The sequence below is a fragment of the Ranitomeya imitator genome, chromosome 4 (genome assembly GCF_032444005.1).
Source record: "Ranitomeya imitator isolate aRanImi1 chromosome 4, aRanImi1.pri, whole genome shotgun sequence".
Lineage (NCBI taxonomy): Eukaryota > Metazoa > Chordata > Amphibia > Anura > Dendrobatidae > Ranitomeya > Ranitomeya imitator.
In genome coordinates, this window is record NC_091285.1 from 218,118,715 (window position 1) to 218,133,654 (window position 14,940).

Below are 14,940 nucleotides of genomic sequence, written 5' to 3' on the forward strand. Positions count from 1 at the left end.
GGTCAGGTCATATGGGCGTGGTGACAGCGCTGTTTCTCCCCCAGATCTCCGTTGGTGGCGTAGTGGTGTGCGCATGTCCAAGCGGCGAATCCACTGCGCAGCTTCAAGGAAAATAGCGATCTGCGCTATTCAGCCGTTTATCGGTGGGCTCGGCCATCTTTGTGAGGCCGCGCGTGCGCAGATGGTTCTTCTCGGCTTCCCGGGGCTTCAGGAAAATGGCCGCCGCGACCTCCATCTGCGCACGCGCGGCATCCCACAGCCTGGTCCAAATGGGTTCTGGGCATCAGAATTGGCATCAAAGTGGCCATCCAGCCCATTTTCACAGATTTGAATAAGTAACTGATGTTTTTAAAGGGATAAATGACATCTATGTATTCTTACTATGATTTCAGTGGCCCAAAGCCATTTAACCCCTTAAAAACATTCAAATGTGTGAAAATGGGCCGTTCGCCCACTTTGATTCCAATTCTGTTGGCCAGAACCCATTTGGGCCAGGCTGGAGGGACCTGGGTTTGACGCAGGGCATCACTGTGTATTCTTTGTGTGAGATCAGTGGCCCAAATGTGCCAGTTTTATTGTTTTTGTAGCTGTTTCAGTGTATTCACATCAGGGCACCTCGCTGCACTCTATGTTATTAATGTGATGCTTATTTTTGTTGTTTTTAACCCTATAACAAACAGAAAAGACAAAATTGCCGAATAAAGAAACCAACTTCAGCACCCTATGAAACCGTCAGCAGCGCAAAATGGGTGTGGTCAGAGGCGTGGCCTAAAGTCACACTTTGGGCGGTGCACGTCTCCCAGGAGCATCTCTGGCGGAGCCGCACGGCGGGTGAACCATGCAGCGAGTGGCTCCAGCTCCACCTGTTCTGGTCACTACTGAGGGCAGCGCGCTGATAACCGGGGGCCGTGCTCCGGGACCGAACATGGCGGGCTTCCCTCACGCGTCGTTTCCCGTTACCATAGCAACACTTCCCGCTGCCATACACACCAGTACGGTGACAGTAACGCCCTCCCCCCACCGGAACACAACACTGCACGCTTCCAGCTATACGCGCCCGCCCCTTCCAGCAGCCAATTAGCAACAGGTCCGCTGACGGCAAGCAGCGCTAATCACGTGACTGAGACTAATCCTGGTGAAGTGGTGATTGGTCGCTTTGAATGTCCTGCGCTCCATGGCGTCCGTGCTGGTGAGATCCTGGCAGAGCTGTGCTTGGTCGTCACCGCTTCCCTGTTCTGCCTGGCGACCCCATAGAGTGACGCTGGCTAGTAATGTGCTTAGGGGGGATTTCTGAGTAGCTCTGATATCTGTATGGATCATATGTACAGCAGATCTGTATGTAGAGCGGATCTGTAGGATGTCGCCTGTATGTTGTATGTAGAGCGGATCTGTAGGATGTCGCCTGTGTGTTGTATGTAGAGAGGATCTGTAGGATGTCGCCTGTATGTTGTATGTAGAGCGGATCTGTAGGATGTCACCTGTATGTTGTATGTAGAGAGGATCTGTAGGATGTCACCTGTATGTTGTATGTTGAGCGGATCTGTAGGATGTCGCCTGTATGTTGTATGTAGAGCGGATCTGTAGGATGTCGCCTGTGTGTTGTATGTAGAGAGGATCTGTAGGATGTCGCCTGTATGTTGTATGTAGAGCGGATCTGTAGGATGTCACCTGTATGTTGTATGTAGAGAGGATCTGTAGGATGTCGCCTGTGTGTTGTATGTAGAGAGGATCTGTCGGATGTCGCCTGTATGTTGTATGTAGAGCGGATCTGTAGGATGTCGCCTGTGTGTTGTATGTAGAGCGGATCTGTAGGATGTCGCCTGTATGTTGTATGTAGAGCGGATCTGTAGGATGTCACCTGTATGTTGTATGTAGAGAGGATCTGTAGGATGTCGCCTGTGTGTTGTATGTAGAGAGGATCTGTCGGATGTCGCCTGTATGTTGTATGTAGAGCGGATCTGTAGGATGTCGCCTGTGTGTTGTATGTAGAGAGGATCTGTCGGATGTCGCCTGTGTGTTGTATGTTGAGCGGATCTGTAGGATGTCGCCTGTGTGTTGTATGTAGAGCGAATCTGTAGGATGTCACCTGTATGTTGTATGTAGAGCGGATCTGTATGTAGAGCGGATCTGTAGGATGTCGCCTGTGTGTTGTATGTAGAGCGAATCTGTAGGATGTCGCCTGTTTGTTGTATGTAGAGAGGATCTGTCGGATGTCGCCTGTGTGTTGTATGTAGAGAGGATCTGTCGGATGTCGCCTGTGTGTTGTATGTTGAGCGGATCTGTAGGATGTCACCTGTATGTTGTATGTAGAGCAGATCTGTATGTAGAGCGGATCTGTCGGATGTCACCTGTGTGTTGTACGTAGAGCGGATCTGTAGGATGTCGCCTGTGTGTTGTATGTAGAGAGGATCTGTCGGATGTCGCCTGTATGTTGTATGTAGAGCGGATCTGTAGGATGTTGCCTGTTTGTTGTATGTAGAGAGGATCTGTCGGATGTCGCCTGTGTGTTGTTGTAGAGAGGATCTGTCGGATGTCGCCTGTGTGTTGTATGTTGAGCGGATCTGTAGGATGTCGCCTGTGTGTTGTATGTAGAGCGAATCTGTAGGATGTCACCTGTGTGTTGTATGTAGAGCGGATCTGTAGGATGTCGCCTGTGTGTTGTATGTAGAGCGGATCTGTAGGATGTCGCCTGTTTGTTGTATGTAGAGAGGATCTGTCGGATGTCGCCTGTATGTTGTATGTTGAGCGGATCTGTAGGATGTCGCCTGTATGTTGTATGTAGAGCGGATCTGTAGGATGTCGCCTGTGTGTTGTATGTAGAGCGGATCTGTAGGATGTCGCCTGTGTGTTGTATGTAGAGCGGATCTGTAGGATGTCGCCTGTGTGTTGTATGTAGAGCGGATCTGTAGGATGTCGCCTGTTTGTTGTATGTAGAGAGGATCTGTCGGATGTCGCCTGTATGTTGTATGTTGAGCGGATCTGTAGGATGTCGCCTGTGTGTAGAGAGGATCTGTCGGATGTCGCCTGTATGTTGTATGTAGAGCGGATCTTTCGGATGTCGCCTGTATGTAGAGCGGATCTGTAGGTTGTCGCCTGTATGTTGTATGTAGAGAGGATCTGTCGGATGTCACCTGTGTGTTGTATGTAGAGCGGATCTGTAGGATGTCGCCTGTGTGTTGTATGTAGAGCGGATCTGTAGGATGTCGCCTGTGTGTTGTATGTAGAGCGGATCTGTAGGATGTCACCTGTATGTTGTATGTAGAGCGGATCTGTAGGATGTCGCCTGTGTGTTGTATGTTGAGCGGATCTGTAGGATGTCGCCTGTGTGTTGTATGTAGAGCGGATCTGTAGGATGTCACCTGTGTGTTGTATGTAGAGCGGATCTGTAGGATGTCACCTGTATGTTGTATGTAGAGCGGATCTGTAGGATGTCGCCTGTGTGTTGTATGTAGAGCGGATCTGTAGGATGTCGCCTGTTTGTTGTATGTAGAGAGGATCTGTCGGATGTCGCCTGTGTGTTGTATGTTGAGCGGATCTGTAGGATGTCGCCTGTATGTTGTATGTAGAGCGGATCTGTAGGATGTCGCCTGTGTGTTGTATGTAGAGAGGATCTGTAGGATGTCGCCTGTATGTTGTATGTAGAGCGGATCTGTAGGATGTCACCTGTATGTTGTATGTAGAGAGGATCTGTCGGATGTCGCCTGTATGTTGTATGTTGAGCGGATCTGTAGGATGTCGCCTGTATGTTGTATGTAGAGCGGATCTGTAGGATGTCGCCTGTGTGTTGTATGTAGAGAGGATCTGTAGGATGTCGCCTGTATGTTGTATGTAGAGCGGATCTGTAGGATGTCACCTGTATGTTGTATGTAGAGAGGATCTGTAGGATGTCGCCTGTGTGTTGTATGTAGAGAGGATCTGTCGGATGTCGCCTGTATGTTGTATGTAGAGCGGATCTGTAGGATGTCGCCTGTGTGTTGTATGTAGAGCGGATCTGTAGGATGTCGCCTGTATGTTGTATGTAGAGCGGATCTGTAGGATGTCACCTGTATGTTGTATGTAGAGAGGATCTGTAGGATGTCGCCTGTGTGTTGTATGTAGAGAGGATCTGTCGGATGTCGCCTGTATGTTGTATGTAGAGCGGATCTGTAGGATGTCGCCTGTGTGTTGTATGTAGAGAGGATCTGTCGGATGTCGCCTGTGTGTTGTATGTTGAGCGGATCTGTAGGATGTCGCCTGTGTGTTGTATGTAGAGCGAATCTGTAGGATGTCACCTGTATGTTGTATGTAGAGCGGATCTGTATGTAGAGCGGATCTGTAGGATGTCGCCTGTGTGTTGTATGTAGAGCGAATCTGTAGGATGTCGCCTGTTTGTTGTATGTAGAGAGGATCTGTCGGATGTCGCCTGTGTGTTGTATGTAGAGAGGATCTGTCGGATGTCGCCTGTGTGTTGTATGTTGAGCGGATCTGTAGGATGTCACCTGTATGTTGTATGTAGAGCAGATCTGTATGTAGAGCGGATCTGTCGGATGTCACCTGTGTGTTGTACGTAGAGCGGATCTGTAGGATGTCGCCTGTGTGTTGTATGTAGAGAGGATCTGTCGGATGTCGCCTGTATGTTGTATGTAGAGCGGATCTGTAGGATGTTGCCTGTTTGTTGTATGTAGAGAGGATCTGTCGGATGTCGCCTGTGTGTTGTTGTAGAGAGGATCTGTCGGATGTCGCCTGTGTGTTGTATGTTGAGCGGATCTGTAGGATGTCGCCTGTGTGTTGTATGTAGAGCGAATCTGTAGGATGTCACCTGTGTGTTGTATGTAGAGCGGATCTGTAGGATGTCGCCTGTGTGTTGTATGTAGAGCGGATCTGTAGGATGTCGCCTGTTTGTTGTATGTAGAGAGGATCTGTCGGATGTCGCCTGTATGTTGTATGTTGAGCGGATCTGTAGGATGTCGCCTGTATGTTGTATGTAGAGCGGATCTGTAGGATGTCGCCTGTGTGTTGTATGTAGAGCGGATCTGTAGGATGTCGCCTGTGTGTTGTATGTAGAGCGGATCTGTAGGATGTCGCCTGTGTGTTGTATGTAGAGCGGATCTGTAGGATGTCGCCTGTTTGTTGTATGTAGAGAGGATCTGTCGGATGTCGCCTGTATGTTGTATGTTGAGCGGATCTGTAGGATGTCGCCTGTGTGTAGAGAGGATCTGTCGGATGTCGCCTGTATGTTGTATGTAGAGCGGATCTTTCGGATGTCGCCTGTATGTAGAGCGGATCTGTAGGTTGTCGCCTGTATGTTGTATGTAGAGAGGATCTGTCGGATGTCACCTGTGTGTTGTATGTAGAGCGGATCTGTAGGATGTCGCCTGTGTGTTGTATGTAGAGCGGATCTGTAGGATGTCGCCTGTGTGTTGTATGTAGAGCGGATCTGTAGGATGTCACCTGTATGTTGTATGTAGAGCGGATCTGTAGGATGTCGCCTGTGTGTTGTATGTTGAGCGGATCTGTAGGATGTCGCCTGTGTGTTGTATGTAGAGCGGATCTGTAGGATGTCACCTGTGTGTTGTATGTAGAGCGGATCTGTAGGATGTCACCTGTATGTTGTATGTAGAGCGGATCTGTAGGATGTCGCCTGTGTGTTGTATGTAGAGCGGATCTGTAGGATGTCGCCTGTTTGTTGTATGTAGAGAGGATCTGTCGGATGTCGCCTGTGTGTTGTATGTTGAGCGGATCTGTAGGATGTCGCCTGTATGTTGTATGTAGAGCGAATCTGTAGGATGTCACCTGTATGTTGTATGTAGAGCGGATCTGTAGGATGTCGCCTGTGTGTTGTATGTAGAGCGGATCTGTAGGATGTCGCCTGTTTGTTGTATGTAGAGAGGATCTGTCGGATGTCGCCTGTGTGTTGTTGTAGAGAGGATCTGTCGGATGTCGCCTGTGTGTTGTATGTTGAGCGGATCTGTAGGATGTCGCCTGTGTGTTGTATGTAGAGCGGATCTGTAGGATGTCGCCTGTTTGTTGTATGTAGAGAGGATCTGTCGGATGTCGCCTGTATGTTGAGCGGATCTGTAGGATGTCGCCTGTATGTTGTATGTAGAGCGGATCTGTAGGATGTCGCCTGTGTGTTGTATGTAGAGCGGATCTGTAGGATGTCGCCTGTTTGTTGTATGTAGAGAGGATCTGTCGGATGTCGCCTGTATGTTGTATGTTGAGCGGATCTGTAGGATGTCGCCTGTGTGTAGAGAGGATCTGTCGGATGTCGCCTGTATGTTGTATGTAGAGCGGATCTTTCGGATGTCGCCTGTATGTAGAGCGGATCTGTAGGTTGTCGCCTGTATGTTGTATGTAGAGAGGATCTGTCGGATGTCACCTGTATGTTGAGCGGATCTGTAGGATGTCGCCTGTGTGTAGAGAGGATCTGTCGGATGTCGCCTGTATGTTGTATGTAGAGCGGATCTTTCGGATGTCGCCTGTATGTAGAGCGGATCTGTAGGTTGTCGCCTGTATGTTGTATGTAGAGAGGATCTGTCGGATGTCGCCTGTATGTAGAGCGGATCTGTAGGTTGTCGCCTGTATGTTGTATGTAGAGAGGATCTGTCGGATGTCGCCTGTATGTTGTATGTTGAGCGGATCTGTAGGATGTCGCCTGTGTGTAGAGAGGATCTGTAGGATGTCGCCTGTATGTTGTATGTAGAGCGGATCTGTCGGATGTCGCCTGTATGTTGTATGTAGAGAGGATCTGTAGGATGTCGCCTGTATGTTGTATGTAGAGAGGATCTGTCGGATGTCGCCTCTGTGTTGTATGTAGAGCGGATCTGTCGGATGTCGCCTGTATGTACAGCGGATCTGTCGGATGTCGCCTGTGTGTTGTATGTAGAGCGGATCTGTAGGATGTCGCCTGTATGTTGTATGTAGAGCGGATCTGTAGGATGTCACCTGTATGTTGTATGTAGAGAGGATCTGTAGGATGTCGCCTGTGTGTTGTATGTAGAGAGGATCTGTCGGATGTCGCCTGTATGTTGTATGTAGAGCGGATCTGTAGGATGTCGCCTGTGTGTTGTATGTAGAGAGGATCTGTCGGATGTCGCCTGTGTGTTGTATGTTGAGCGGATCTGTAGGATGTCACCTGTGTGTTGTATGTAGAGCGAATCTGTAGGATGTCACCTGTATGTTGTATGTAGAGCGGATCTGTATGTAGAGCGGATCTGTCGGATGTCACCTGTGTGTTGTATGTAGAGCGAATCTGTAGGATGTCGCCTGTTTGTTGTATGTAGAGAGGATCTGTCGGATGTCGCCTGTGTGTTGTATGTAGAGAGGATCTGTCGGATGTCGCCTGTGTGTTGTATGTTGAGCGGATCTGTAGGATGTCACCTGTATGTTGTATGTAGAGCAGATCTGTATGTAGAGCGGATCTGTCGGATGTCACCTGTGTGTTGTATGTAGAGCGGATCTGTAGGATGTCGCCTGTGTGTTGTATGTAGAGAGGATCTGTCGGATGTCGCCTGTATGTTGTATGTAGAGCGGATCTGTAGGATGTCGCCTGTTTGTTGTATGTAGAGAGGATCTGTCGGATGTCGCCTGTGTGTTGTTGTAGAGAGGATCTGTCGGATGTCGCCTGTGTGTTGTATGTTGAGCGGATCTGTAGGATGTCGCCTGTGTGTTGTATGTAGAGCGAATCTGTAGGATGTCACCTGTGTGTTGTATGTAGAGCGGATCTGTAGGATGTCGCCTGTGTGTTGTATGTAGAGCGGATCTGTAGGATGTCGCCTGTTTGTTGTATGTAGAGAGGATCTGTCGGATGTCGCCTGTATGTTGTATGTTGAGCGGATCTGTAGGATGTCGCCTGTATGTTGTATGTAGAGCGGATCTGTAGGATGTCGCCTGTGTGTTGTATGTAGAGCGGATCTGTAGGATGTCGCCTGTTTGTTGTATGTAGAGAGGATCTGTCGGATGTCGCCTGTATGTTGAGCGGATCTGTAGGATGTCGCCTGTGTGTAGAGAGGATCTGTCGGATGTCGCCTGTATGTTGTATGTAGAGCGGATCTTTCGGATGTCGCCTGTATGTAGAGCGGATCTGTAGGTTGTCGCCTGTATGTTGTATGTAGAGAGGATCTGTCGGATGTCACCTGTGTGTTGTATGTAGAGCGGATCTGTAGGATGTCGCCTGTGTGTTGTATGTAGAGCGGATCTGTAGGATGTCGCCTGTGTGTTGTATGTAGAGAGGATCTGTCGGATGTCGCCTGTGTGTTGTATGTAGAGCGGATCTGTAGGATGTCGCCTGTGTGTTGTATGTTGAGCGGATCTGTAGGATGTCGCCTGTGTGTTGTATGTAGAGCGGATCTGTAGGATGTCACCTGTGTGTTGTATGTAGAGCGGATCTGTAGGATGTCACCTGTATGTTGTATGTAGAGCGGATCTGTAGGATGTCGCCTGTGTGTTGTATGTAGAGCGGATCTGTAGGATGTCGCCTGTTTGTTGTATGTAGAGAGGATCTGTCGGATGTCGCCTGTGTGTTGTATGTTGAGCGGATCTGTAGGATGTCGCCTGTATGTTGTATGTAGAGCGAATCTGTAGGATGTCACCTGTATGTTGTATGTAGAGCGGATCTGTAGGATGTCGCCTGTGTGTTGTATGTAGAGCGGATCTGTAGGATGTCGCCTGTTTGTTGTATGTAGAGAGGATCTGTCGGATGTCGCCTGTGTGTTGTTGTAGAGAGGATCTGTCGGATGTCGCCTGTGTGTTGTATGTTGAGAGGATCTGTAGGATGTCGCCTGTGTGTTGTATGTAGAGCGAATCTGTAGGATGTCGCCTGTGTGTTGTATGTAGAGCGGATCTGTAGGATGTCGCCTGTTTGTTGTATGTAGAGAGGATCTGTCGGATGTCGCCTGTATGTTGAGCGGATCTGTAGGATGTCGCCTGTATGTTGTATGTAGAGCGGATCTGTAGGATGTCGCCTGTGTGTTGTATGTAGAGCGGATCTGTAGGATGTCGCCTGTTTGTTGTATGTAGAGAGGATCTGTCGGATGTCGCCTGTATGTTGTATGTTGAGCGGATCTGTAGGATGTCGCCTGTGTGTAGAGAGGATCTGTCGGGTGTCGCCTGTATGTTGTATGTAGAGCGGATCTTTCGGATGTCGCCTGTATGTAGAGCGGATCTGTAGGTTGTCGCCTGTATGTTGTATGTAGAGAGGATCTGTCGGATGTCACCTGTATGTTGAGCGGATCTGTAGGATGTCGCCTGTGTGTAGAGAGGATCTGTCGGATGTCGCCTGTATGTTGTATGTAGAGCGGATCTTTCGGATGTCGCCTGTATGTAGAGCGGATCTGTAGGTTGTCGCCTGTATGTTGTATGTAGAGAGGATCTGTCGGATGTCGCCTGTATGTAGAGCGGATCTGTAGGTTGTCGCCTGTATGTTGTATGTAGAGAGGATCTGTCGGATGTCGCCTGTATGTTGTATGTTGAGCGGATCTGTAGGATGTCGCCTGTGTGTAGAGAGGATCTGTAGGATGTCGCCTGTATGTTGTATGTAGAGCGGATCTGTCGGATGTCGCCTGTATGTTGTATGTAGAGAGGATCTGTAGGATGTCGCCTGTATGTTATATGTAGAGCGGATCTGTCGGATGTCGCCTGTATGTAGAGAGGATCTGTCGGATGTCGCCTGTATGTTGTATGTTGAGCGGATCTGTAGGATGTCGCCTGTGTGTAGAGAGGATCTGTAGGATGTCGCCTGTATGTTGTATGTAGAGCGGATCTGTCGGATGTCGCCTGTATGTTGTATGTAGAGAGGATCTGTAGGATGTCGCCTGTATGTTGTATGTAGAGAGGATCTGTCGGATGTCGCCTCTGTGTTGTATGTAGAGCGGATCTGTCGGATGTCGCCTGTATGTACAGCGGATCTGTCGGATGTTGTCTGTGTGTTGTATGTAGAGCGGATCTGTAGGATGTCGCCTGTATGTTGTATGTAGAGCGGATCTGTAGGATGTCACCTGTATGTTGTATGTAGAGAGGATCTGTAGGATGTCGCCTGTATGTTGTATGTAGAGCGGATCTGTAGGATGTCACCTGTATGTTGTATGTAGAGAGGATCTGTAGGATGTCGCCTGTGTGTTGTATGTAGAGAGGATCTGTCGAATGTCGCCTGTATGTTGTATGTAGAGCGGATCTGTAGGATGTCGCCTGTGTGTTGTATGTAGAGAGGATCTGTCGGATGTCGCCTGTGTGTTGTATGTTGAGCGGATCTGTAGGATGTCACCTGTATGTTGTATGTAGAGCGGATCTGTATGTAGAGCGGATCTGTCGGATGTCACCTGTGTGTTGTATGTAGAGCGAATCTGTAGGATGTCGCCTGTTTGTTGTATGTAGAGAGGATCTGTCGGATGTCGCCTGTGTGTTGTATGTAGAGAGGATCTGTCGGATGTCGCCTGTGTGTTGTATGTTGAGCGGATCTGTAGGATGTCACCTGTATGTTGTATGTAGAGCAGATCTGTATGTAGAGCGGATCTGTCGGATGTCACCTGTGTGTTGTATGTAGAGCGGATCTGTAGGATGTCGCCTGTGTGTTGTATGTAGAGAGGATCTGTCGGATGTCGCCTGTATGTTTTATGTAGAGCGGATCTGTAGGATGTCGCCTGTTTGTTGTATGTAGAGAGGATCTGTCGGATGTCGCCTGTGTGTTGTTGTAGAGAGGATCTGTCGGATGTCGCCTGTGTGTTGTATGTTGAGCGGATCTGTAGGATGTCGCCTGTGTGTTGTATGTAGAGCGAATCTGTAGGATGTCACCTGTGTGTTGTATGTAGAGCGGATCTGTAGGATGTCGCCTGTGTGTTGTATGTAGAGCGGATCTGTAGGATGTCGCCTGTTTGTTGTATGTAGAGAGGATCTGTCGGATGTCGCCTGTATGTTGTATGTTGAGCGGATCTGTAGGATGTCGCCTGTATGTTGTATGTAGAGCGGATCTGTAGGATGTCGCCTGTGTGTTGTATGTAGAGCGGATCTGTAGGATGTCGCCTGTTTGTTGTATGTAGAGAGGATCTGTCGGATGTCGCCTGTATGTTGTATGTTGAGCGGATCTGTAGGATGTCGCCTGTGTGTAGAGAGGATCTGTCGGATGTCGCCTGTATGTTGTATGTAGAGCGGATCTTTCGGATGTCGCCTGTATGTAGAGCGGATCTGTAGGTTGTCGCCTGTATGTTGTATGTAGAGAGGATCTGTCGGATGTCACCTGTATGTTGAGCGGATCTGTAGGATGTCGCCTGTGTGTAGAGAGGATCTGTCGGATGTCGCCTGTATGTTGTATGTAGAGCGGATCTTTCGGATGTCGCCTGTATGTAGAGCGGATCTGTAGGTTGTCGCCTGTATGTTGTATGTAGAGAGGATCTGTCGGATGTCGCCTGTATGTAGAGCGGATCTGTAGGTTGTCGCCTGTATGTTGTATGTAGAGAGGATCTGTCGGATGTCGCCTGTATGTTGTATGTTGAGCGGATCTGTAGGATGTCGCCTGTGTGTAGAGAGGATCTGTAGGATGTCGCCTGTATGTTGTATGTAGAGCGGATCTGTCGGATGTCGCCTGTATGTTGTATGTAGAGAGGATCTGTAGGATGTCGCCTGTATGTTATATGTAGAGCGGATCTGTCGGATGTCGCCTGTATGTAGAGAGGATCTGTCGGATGTCGCCTGTATGTTGTATGTTGAGCGGATCTGTAGGATGTCGCCTGTGTGTAGAGAGGATCTGTAGGATGTCGCCTGTATGTTGTATGTAGAGCGGATCTGTCGGATGTCGCCTGTATGTTGTATGTAGAGAGGATCTGTAGGATGTCGCCTGTATGTTGTATGTAGAGAGGATCTGTCGGATGTCGCCTCTGTGTTGTATGTAGAGCGGATCTGTCGGATGTCGCCTGTATGTACAGCGGATCTGTCGGATGTCGCCTGTATGTTGTATGTAGAGCGGATCTGTAGGTTGTCGCCTGTATGTTGTATGTAGAGAGGATCTGTAGGATGTCGCCTGTATGTTGTATGTAGAGAGGATCTGTCGGATGTCGCCTGTGTGTTGTATGTAGAGCGGATCTGTAGGATGTCACCTGTGTGTTGTATGTAGAGCGGATCTGTAGGATGTCACCTGTATGTTGTATGTAGAGCGGATCTGTAGGATGTCGCCTGTGTGTTGTATGTAGAGCGGATCTGTAGGATGTCGCCTGTTTGTTGTATGTAGAGAGGATCTGTCGGATGTCGCCTGTGTGTTGTATGTTGAGCGGATCTGTAGGATGTCACCTGTATGTTGTATGTAGAGCGGATCTGTAGGATGTCGCCTGTGTGTTGTATGTAGAGCGGATCTGTAGGATGTCGCCTGTTTGTTGTATGTAGAGAGGATCTGTCGGATGTCGCCTGTTTGTTGTATGTAGAGAGGATCTGTCGGATGTCGCCTGTGTGTTGTATGTAGAGAGGATCTGTCGGATGTCGCCTGTGTGTTGTATGTAGAGAGGATCTGTCGGATGTCGCCTGTGTGTTGTATGTTGAGCGGATCTGTAGGATCTCACCTGTATGTTGTATGTAGAGCGAATCTGTAGGATGTCACCTGTATGTTGTATGTAGAGCGGATCTGTAGGATGTCGCCTGTGTGTTGTATGTAGAGCGAATCTGTAGGATGTCACCTGTATGTTGTATGTAGAGCGGATCTGTAGGATGTCGCCTGTGTGTTGTATGTAGAGCGGATCTGTAGGATGTCGCCTGTTTGTTGTATGTAGAGAGGATCTGTCGGATGTCGCCTGTATGTTGTATGTTGAGCGGATCTGTAGGATGTCGCCTGTGTGTTGTATGTAGAGCGGATCTGTAGGATGTCGCCTGTTTGTTGTATGTAGAGAGGATCTGTCGGATGTCGCCTGTATGTTGTATGTTGAGCGGATCTGTAGGATGTCGCCTGTGTGTAGAGAGGATCTGTCGGATGTCGCCTATATGTTGTATGTAGAGCGGATCTTTCGGATGTCGCCTGTATGTAGAGCGGATCTGTAGGTTGTCGCCTGTATGTTGTATGTAGAGAGGATCTGTCGGATGTCACCTGTATGTTGAGCGGATCTGTAGGATGTCGCCTGTGTGTAGAGAGGATCTGTCGGATGTCGCCTGTATGTTGTATGTAGAGCGGATCTGTCGGATGTCGCCTGTATGTAGAGCGGATCTGTAGGTTGTCGCCTGTATGTTGTATGTAGAGAGGATCTGTCGGATGTCGCCTGTATGTTGTATGTTGAGCGGATCTGTAGGATGTCGCCTGTGTGTAGAGAGGATCTGTAGGATGTCGCCTGTATGTTGTATGTAGAGCGGATCTGTCGGATGTCGCCTGTATGTTGTATGTAGAGAGGATCTGTAGGATGTCACCTGTGTGTTGTATGTAGAGAGGATCTGTAGGATGTCACCTGTATGTTGTTTGTAGAGAGGATCTGTAGGATGTCGCCTGTGTGTTGTATGTAGAGAGGATCTGTCGGATGTCGCCTGTATGTTGTATGTTGAGCGGATCTGTAGGATGTCACCTGTGTGTTGTATGTAGAGCGAATCTGTAGGATGTCACCTGTATGTTGTATGTAGAGCGGATCTGTATGTAGAGCGGATCTGTCGGATGTCACCTGTGTGTTGTATGTAGAGCGAATCTGTAGGATGTCGCCTGTTTGTTGTATGTAGAGAGGATCTGTCGGATGTCGCCTGTATGTAGAGCGGATCTGTAGGATGTCACCTGTATGTTGTATGTAGAGCGGATCTGTAGGATGTCGCCTGTGTGTTGTATGTAGAGCGGATCTGTAGGATGTCGCCTGTTTGTTGTATGTAGAGAGGATCTGTCGGATGTCGCCTGTGTGTTGTATGTTGAGCGGATCTGTAGGATGTCACCTGTATGTTGTATGTAGAGCGAATCTGTAGGATGTCACCTGTATGTTGTATGTAGAGCGGATCTGTAGGATGTCGCCTGTGTGTTGTATGTAGAGCGGATCTGTAGGATGTCGCCTGTTTGTTGTATGTAGAGAGGATCTGTCGGATGTCGCCTGTGTGTTGTATGTAGAGAGGATCTGTCGGATGTCGCCTGTGTGTTGTATGTTGAGCGGATCTGTAGGATGTCACCTGTATGTTGTATGTAGAGCGGATCTGTAGGATGTCACCTGTATGTTGTATGTAGAGCGGATCTGTAGGATGTCGCCTGTGTGTTGTATGTAGAGCGGATCTGTAGGATGTCGCCTGTTTGTTGTATGTAGAGAGGATCTGTCGGATGTCGCCTGTATGTTGTATGTTGAGCGGATCTGTAGGATGTCGCCTGTGTGTTGTATGTAGAGCTGATCTGTAGGATGTCGCCTGTTTGTTGTATGTAGAGAGGATCTGTCGGATGTCGCCTGTATGTTGTATGTTGAGCGGATCTGTAGGATGTCGCCTGTGTGTAGAGAGGATCTGTCGGATGTCGCCTGTATGTTGTATGTAGAGCGGATCTTTCGGATGTCGCCTGTATGTAGAGCGGATCTGTAGGTTGTCGCCTGTATGTTGTATGTAGAGAGGATCTGTCGGATGTCACCTGTATGTTGAGCGGATCTGTAGGATGTCGCCTGTGTGTAGAGAGGATCTGTCGGATGTCGCCTGTATGTTGTATGTAGAGCGGATCTTTCGGATGTCGTCTGTATGTAGAGCGGATCTGTAGGTTGTCGCCTGTATGTTGTATGTAGAGAGGATCTGTCGGATGTCATCTGTATGTTGAGCGGATCTGTAGGATGTCGCCTGTGTGTAGAGAGGATCTGTCGGATGTCGCCTGTATGTTGTATGTAGAGCGGATCTGTCGGATGTCGCCTGTATGTAGAGCGGATCTGTAGGTTGTCGCCTGTATGTTGTATGTAGAGAGGATCTGTCGGATGTCGCCTGTATGTTGTATGTTGAGCGGATCTGTAGGATGTCGCCTGTGTGTAGAGAGGATCTGTAGGATGTCGCCTGTAT

The 14,940-nt window shown here is 48.7% G+C and overlaps 1 protein-coding gene across 2 annotated transcripts in view; it reads left to right on the top strand.

Moving 5' to 3' along the window:
- The first annotated feature begins 1,098 nt into the window (after window positions 1-1,098).
- The window catches only part of POC1B (POC1 centriolar protein B), a 188,270-nt gene continuing 174,428 nt past the window's right edge, over window positions 1,099-14,940 (top strand). The window contains exon 1 of one of the 2 annotated variants that reach the window (XM_069764379.1): window positions 1,099-1,189. In XM_069764379.1, the coding sequence (XP_069620480.1) occupies window positions 1,175-1,189 (15 nt within the window). In that variant the 5' untranslated portion in view covers window positions 1,099-1,174. The remainder of the gene's footprint in view (window positions 1,190-14,940) is intronic. The other variant, XM_069764380.1, reaches the window with a different exon arrangement.